Genomic DNA, 6,635 nt, shown 5'->3' with positions numbered 1-6,635 from the left:
AGGTGCCGCGCTGCCGTTCGACACCCACAGCTCCAACCAAGGACACGGGGCTGGACCCAAACCACGATGCCCAGGAGCTCGCGTGGGATGCAGCAGCATCCCCCTGCCCTCCCGGCACGCCGAGCTGCCCCCTTTTCAAGGGAACAAGCAGGAGAGTATTTGCCAGCCCGGGATTTGCACCGCGAGCACCGGGCGCACAGGAGAAGCCGCCTCTTAGTCATCGCCGATATTTTATTGCTTTGCCTTATTCTGTTATTTTCACTTTGTTGTTGTTGTGAAAAAGGATTTTTGGTTACAATCTTCCTCCTCTTTGTTGCATAAAATGGCAAAATTCTCTCTTTCTTCCTCCAATCAAACCCAAGAATTTAAAAAAAAAAAAAAAAAAAAAGAAAGAAAGAAAGAAAGAAAACATATTTAAAAAGGAAAAAGGAGGAGGAGGGTTTGACGTGTATTTTTAGTTGCTTAGCGCAGCTCTGAAATATTTCGGCAGCCACTCCCTCCGCGTCGCAGGCGGCTGGTGTGTAACTATTCCTGTGCTGCCTCTCCGGCGAGGCACAGAAGTTATGAGTCACGACGGGGCGGCCGGCAGTGCCGTGCCGCAGCACCAGAGACACGACCCCGCAGCTGCCGGAGCTGCCACGGGCCCGCATGCCATGAAAATGTCACGGGAAGGGAGCAGGGAGGGTTTCCAGGGTGGCATTTTCTGGGTTTTCCCCCCCCCTTCTTCCCCGACCCAGCCCGTCTTTCCGGCTGGGACGTGTTCGCCCTGCCAGGCTGCGTTCACCCACCCACGCCGGCAGCAAGGCTCAGACCTTTTTCCTCCTCTCTGCTTGTTGCTTTTATCTCGCTCCTCCCTGTTTTGGGGTTGTTTTTTTGCCTCCCTGCACCCTTCCCCGCTTTGCCATGGGGCAGGGTTGGAGCACACGACAAGCCCCAAAGACCCTTTTTTTTTTGGGGGGGGCAGAAAGGCCCAAAGCCACAGATGAGCATCGCATCGCCGCCCAGGCTCGATGCCGCTCTCACACGGGGCCATCTTCCACCCAACCTGCTGCCACTTGGGGTCAGTTGTCATCCCTGGGGCTGCGCCACGGTTCGGGACAAAAATATTCCTACAGAGGTGGAAAAAGGAAGGGGGAAGGCGATCAGGGAAGGCTGCTAAAGCCTGTAGTTGTAATTAAAGGAAAGCAGAACTTCACGAGCTCCAATGCCTGACCCCAAAGCTTCGCCAGGAGATAAGGCGTACTTGGAGGACTGTACCCTGAGCCGAAGCCAAAGGTCCCATTGTTTCAGTGAAGATTTATCTGGCCAGAACAGATCTTAAATCCAGACAGCGCTGCGGTCGTTTCCTTTTGCACCAGAGCAGCTGTAACACATGGAGTTTCTGCGGCTGGAGGGACTCGCGAGGGAGGGAGCAGGTTGGGATGGGAAAGTCTGACACGGGGCTCAGCCTGAGCTTTGTTAAAATGCCACACGGGCGTTGACGTTGAGACCGAGTTTCCAGGAGGGAGGACACGTGCCCCATTCCCATCGCCTGGAATCGACTCCTTGGCGGAAGCCGGCTGGCCCCGGATGGGGATCGAGTGCCGGCGCTGCCGGTTAACACCTCGCCGAGGAAAGGCGGCCACGGAGGACGCGTGGCTGCTGTTAGAAACCAAAGTTTTAACCCGCCTGCTTGGGGATTTATTCCTCACACCAGGGTTTAGGCGAAGGCGGCTGGCTGCGGGAGCGTGCGGGGTCAGGCAGGGCTCAGCGCCGGCGCAGACAGAGAGAGGGAGTCGTTTCGTACAGGTTGGCGATTTATTCCTACTCACCACTGCGCACAAGTTCTATAAACATTAAAAAAATAAGTATATATAAAAGCATGTTCTTTACTCATTTTTCCATACAGTGGTGATGGCAGAGAGTAGGCTTCAATATGGGAATCACTTGTAAAAAAACAAAACAAAACAAAACAAACCAACCAAAACGAAAAAAAAAACCTGTTCAGAACAAATCACAATATCAGCTTTTCCCCTAAAATTAAGCTATTTCATCCACTCAGGGGGTCGAGGCGTGGCCAGAGCCTCTTTCTTCCCCTGGTGTCCCCATGCAGACATTCAATTCAGATCAGCCAGGATATTTTGCGGGTGCATTTTGCTCGTGGGACCCTGCACCCTGTGGGGATGGAAGACTGGAGCAACGCGAGCTGGGAATTCCCAGGAGCTTTCTTAACCTACAGGAGGGACACGCTAACACGCCGCTGTATGTCCCCAAGGAAAGACAATGGGTGACTAGAAAAGGAAATTACAAGTACGTATAGTGAAGTCAATCACTAGGTACCAGGAGAAAAAAGCTTGAGAAATATCGTCAGAGTTCAGGACTTTGTGTCATAGGCACAAGGGAGAGAGTTTTCAAAGCGGAGGGGAAAAATAAATCACTTCGACTCAACAACTCAGTTGTTTTTCAGGAAAAAAAAAAAAACCAACAAACCCAAACAAACACAAAGAGTAAGGGGCACACCAGCCTTCCGTAAGAAAACACAGAAAACCCTTTCCTTTAAAGGAAGCTTCTAATCTGAAGTCAAATTAGTAATACGCTAATTGGGAAACCCTCATTTATCACAAAGCTCTCTTGGAAACAAGCCTTGAAGGCCAATGCAACATTCATCCCAAGTTGTCCCTTAAGCCACAGGGGAGAGAGAGAACTGACTGGCCAGAAATCGAAGATAAGCAATAGCTTAAAAGTTTGTTGTTTTTAAAAAACCCCAAACCCTTAAGACTACTCACGTAAAAGATACAATATCCTCAAGTTCAGTGTTTTTAAACCAAAACACTCACATCTGTTACAAATGCAACAAGTTTCCCAAGTTTCAAGTATATATAAAAAAAAAAAAATATCCAAACAATCCAGAAAGTGTTTGCCTTCGTTCTTATACCGCCGTACAGGATAATCTTTTAAATTAAACCTGGTGACCCTGAAAAATTAAATAGTGCTTTCACTCTCAGGAGAAGGCAGAACTTAGGTCCTTAACCACAAATAACTTTTTTTAAAAAAAAAAAAAAAAGTATTTCCAATGACTTGCTGATTACAAGGAGCGAATAACTCCGCTCTACCGGATTAAATTGCGAGGGGCTTCCAAACTACGTGATTCGGGCACTGCTCAACTGACGGAAGAGTAGAAAGGTAACGCTTTTGAACACACGGCAATCCTGAGGTGATAAAAACCAAACGGCATCGCAGCACTGTCCCCGGCCAGGGTGCAGACAGCCTCTCATTGCTTTGCCGATTGTCTGCCTGGCTTTTTTTCCTGCTGGCCTCTTCCGCTGCCTGGTATTCCTCGGCCACGGCCACCAAACACACCTACGGGGCAGAAAGAAAGAGTGCGGATACAACAGCGTCAGTGTACGCCAGTAACATCTCCCAACCGCTCAGAGCTTTACGGTTATTTACGTTCCACCCAAACGCACGCCTATTTTCCTAGTCTTAGAAGCAGAAAGGCGACTTTTAGATTTCTCCCATGGGGTTCCAGACCCTGTACTGACAAAGTGCATAAACTTACCCCTCCTCGCCAGCAAGTTCAGCGATACCTCCCCTGTGTGTTTATGTTCCCTCTGTGCTATCAACATAAATTGAAGTTTAACTTCTTTGGAAAAACAGAACCAAGGAAGCCATACCACGTTTTAAATCCAGTGGGACGAGCAGGTTATGTACAGTGTCCCCTGAAAGCTGTAACGGCAAACCAAACGCAACGAAGAGGGTGACTTGGTTTGAATACTGCCCAGCTACAAAATGAAAAAAAAAAATATATATCCCTCCGTCACCGCCTCGCTGCCGGACGGAGCGATCCGCCGCTCCAGAGAGGGCAGTGGGTACCGCACGCTGCCAGCGAGGCAGTGGGCACTGGGAGGCTGCGGTGAGACCCGCTGCGGACACACGAGCACCCTCGTACCCCAGAGCTGCCACTGTGTTTGTGGCGGGAGCTGCTGAGCGCCGCCCTGCCCTCCCCTCGCTGCTCTGATTCACCCCAAACAAACAGAAAGCAATTCCAGGCAGGAATTTTTATCTCAGCGTGCAAGCGATAAAGGGACTGTGGATCTACCCTGCACAAAAGGCGGAACCAAAGGAGACCTGGTCCGGGCACCAGGCAGAAGAGCCTCTCTAGAGCCCTCTGCTCCGGTTGCTTCATCAACGAGATGTGACTAAACCAGAGGGGAAAAAAAAATAAAAAATAATTGCTCCTAACCCTGAAGTGCCCAGGATGCTCGCAGGGCTCCGGCTGCTCCCAGCGAAGCTGAGCAGAGACTGCCGTATTTCTGAATTTGGCAAGCCGAGAAGTAAAAGACGAAGGATTACCAGTGTCAGAAACAATAATCCTTTCAACTGTGTGCACAATTATAGCTTTACTTCTGCCCGCTGGCCTCTCAACAAAATTGTCCTGCTTTTTTTTTTTTTTTCTTTTCTTTTCTTTCTCCCCTCCTCCCTTCATGTCTCAGTAATGAGAGCCAAACCTTTTAGCTAATTAGCAAATGCCAAAGCTTCCCTTTAAAATATTCCATCAGCGAATTTAAGCTGCACATCAAAACAGCAGGGGACTCCACCTCAAACAGAGCCCAGCTCTGCTCTCCACAAGGTGGATATTTCCACAGCAGAGAAAACATTTCAGCTAAAATGTTTGTCCAAACAACCATATCCAGAAAAGCTGCCATGCCAAGTGCTTTGGACGCTGAAAAAGGGAAGGAGGAAAAATAAAGGCGCCTTCAGATTTGTAAAGGTCACTTCTGCATGCGCAGAGCTTCCAGGAGGTAGCACGAGCAGCAGAAATCGCAGGGGTTTTTCCTCCAGAAGTCCCTGGGAACGGGAGACGCTGCACGTCGCGCGTCCCGACGTGGCGTGATGGCCCCGGGTAGGTCCCAGCCGTCCTACCAGGATTCCTTGCATAGCCTAAACGAAGGCAGCTCGTTAAGGGTGCTCCGCGGAGAGACTTCGCCTGTCGGTGTCTCAGTCCCCAGGGCTCCTTTTAAAACCTAAGATTTCCCGGGCCAAACCCAATTTCGGCGTAGCAAGTGAGCGCACTTGGGTTTTGAAGCTCCTACTGCAGGCTAAGCCTGCGCGGAGAGCAACCCCGGGGCGCAGCAAGGTGACCACAAAGCGAATCACAAAAAACGTGGCAGGAGGGGTGAGCAGGGAAGGAGGGAAAGGGCTCTCGGGCTGCCAGCAGCACAGTTTGGGGAGAAAAGAGCGAATATATCCCTGAGCTGAAACGCTCCGAGATCACATAACCCTTTGAAGTGGGACAGGGAAGGAAGGGTTGTTTTGGTGACCTGTTTCCTCCTAAGTGGCAACCTCCCCTTTTATCAGAAACATGAATTATTCATGCCGAGCCAGAGGAACACAAACCCTCAGATTTTTATTTTTTTTTTTTAAATAAATAAATCAACAAATCACGAGATCAAAAGCCCCATTATAATGGGAGAAAAGATGATGTTTTTCTATCACTGCCATGGTCACAGCCCAGTCTATTTTCAAACAGAATAGCCATTTGTTCCCCTCCCAGACTTGCTAAGCTAACAGACACCAGTTTTGTAGGGCCACGCTCCCGAACTAGCCAGGAGGGGTAGAAACAGTCAAGTTCAGACTCTCTTAAGCTCCTGCCCAACCCCAGTAACACCCAGGCACATCCCTGGCACGAACCCTTTCTGTTCTTTGGCAGAGGCTGCCTCACAAGCGAGGCAACACACTTGCTCGGTGAGATCTCGCGCAGGAGCGGCTCCAGCTTCTCCCAGACAAACAGTCTGGGGTTTAAAGCTGAGAAGCAAAAGCCGTTCCTTGCACAAGAGGGGAAATTTAAAAGCAGGGATCCTGCTCACCCCTCTCCGACGTGAAAAAAACCAAACAGGATCATTACCTCGTCCAGCACCTCCAACACCACGGCCCTTCTGTTGCTTCTGTTGTTGCATCCCGCCACGGCCTCTGCCCTTGGACACCACCTCTTCTTTCACCATGTCAATTATTTCATCGGGGATACGCAGGTATTTAATCGTGCTGCCACGAATGTAGCACTCCGGCATTCTCCAGAACTTGTCTCCATCCTATTGGGGAGCAATGCGTTAGGCTACGAAACAAAACCAGGTGCTTTTGTATCACTTTTGGGGCGTTTGAATATTTCCATCGCTTCTGGAGAGCACGACAGCTCCGCCAATCTTTTCTGAAAGCATTATCTGTAACTAGCTGCAAAAAAGAGTGGGTTTTTTTCCCTCCAAAACAGAAAGCCCTACAACCTGGGGCGGGATGGGGGGGAAGGGCACTCAGCCACGAGCAACTGTAGTTTCAATTTCTTCCACAACTGCCTCTAACACTGGCAGAAAATGAAAGAAGAAGGGGCTGAGGAAAGAAGCACCTTCCCTTCTCGTGTAAGAAGGGAATCGAAAGCGGGATTAGAAGCAAGCGTGGCGAGTTACAACGGCTACGAACGAGCAACTCGGGCAAGAAAAACGCAGCTGCAGCAAAGGCGTATGCATGGCCGGTTCCTTCTCCAGCAGCCTCAGCTGGGAGTCACCTCACTCCGTCCCTCCTCTGGGGTGTGGATGGAGCGGTGAGGCAGGTCCCGAGCCAGCTGGCTGCGGGGCGTGTGCCACCAGAGCACGGCAACTGCGGCT

At 50.3% G+C, this 6,635-nt stretch overlaps 1 protein-coding gene across 1 annotated transcript in view; it reads right to left on the bottom strand.

The window, feature by feature from the left end:
- Positions 1–3,243: 3,243 nt before the first annotated feature.
- The window catches only part of LSM4 (LSM4 homolog, U6 small nuclear RNA associated (S. cerevisiae)), a 5,532-nt gene continuing 2,140 nt past the window's right edge, over positions 3,244–6,635 (bottom strand). The window contains exons 3-4 of the mRNA XM_009892220.1: positions 5,885–6,068; positions 3,244–3,339 (exon numbers count right to left, since the gene is read on the bottom strand). Of these exons, the coding sequence (XP_009890522.1) occupies positions 3,251–3,339; positions 5,885–6,068 (273 nt within the window). The 3' untranslated portion in view covers positions 3,244–3,250. The remainder of the gene's footprint in view (positions 3,340–5,884; positions 6,069–6,635) is intronic.

This window comes from Charadrius vociferus, unplaced genomic scaffold, assembly GCF_000708025.1.
Source record: "Charadrius vociferus isolate BGI_N301 unplaced genomic scaffold, ASM70802v2 scaffold1749, whole genome shotgun sequence".
NCBI classification, from domain to species: domain Eukaryota; kingdom Metazoa; phylum Chordata; class Aves; order Charadriiformes; family Charadriidae; genus Charadrius; species Charadrius vociferus.
The sequence above is the reverse complement of the archived record's forward strand: the minus strand, read 5'-3'. Positions and strand labels throughout refer to the sequence as shown.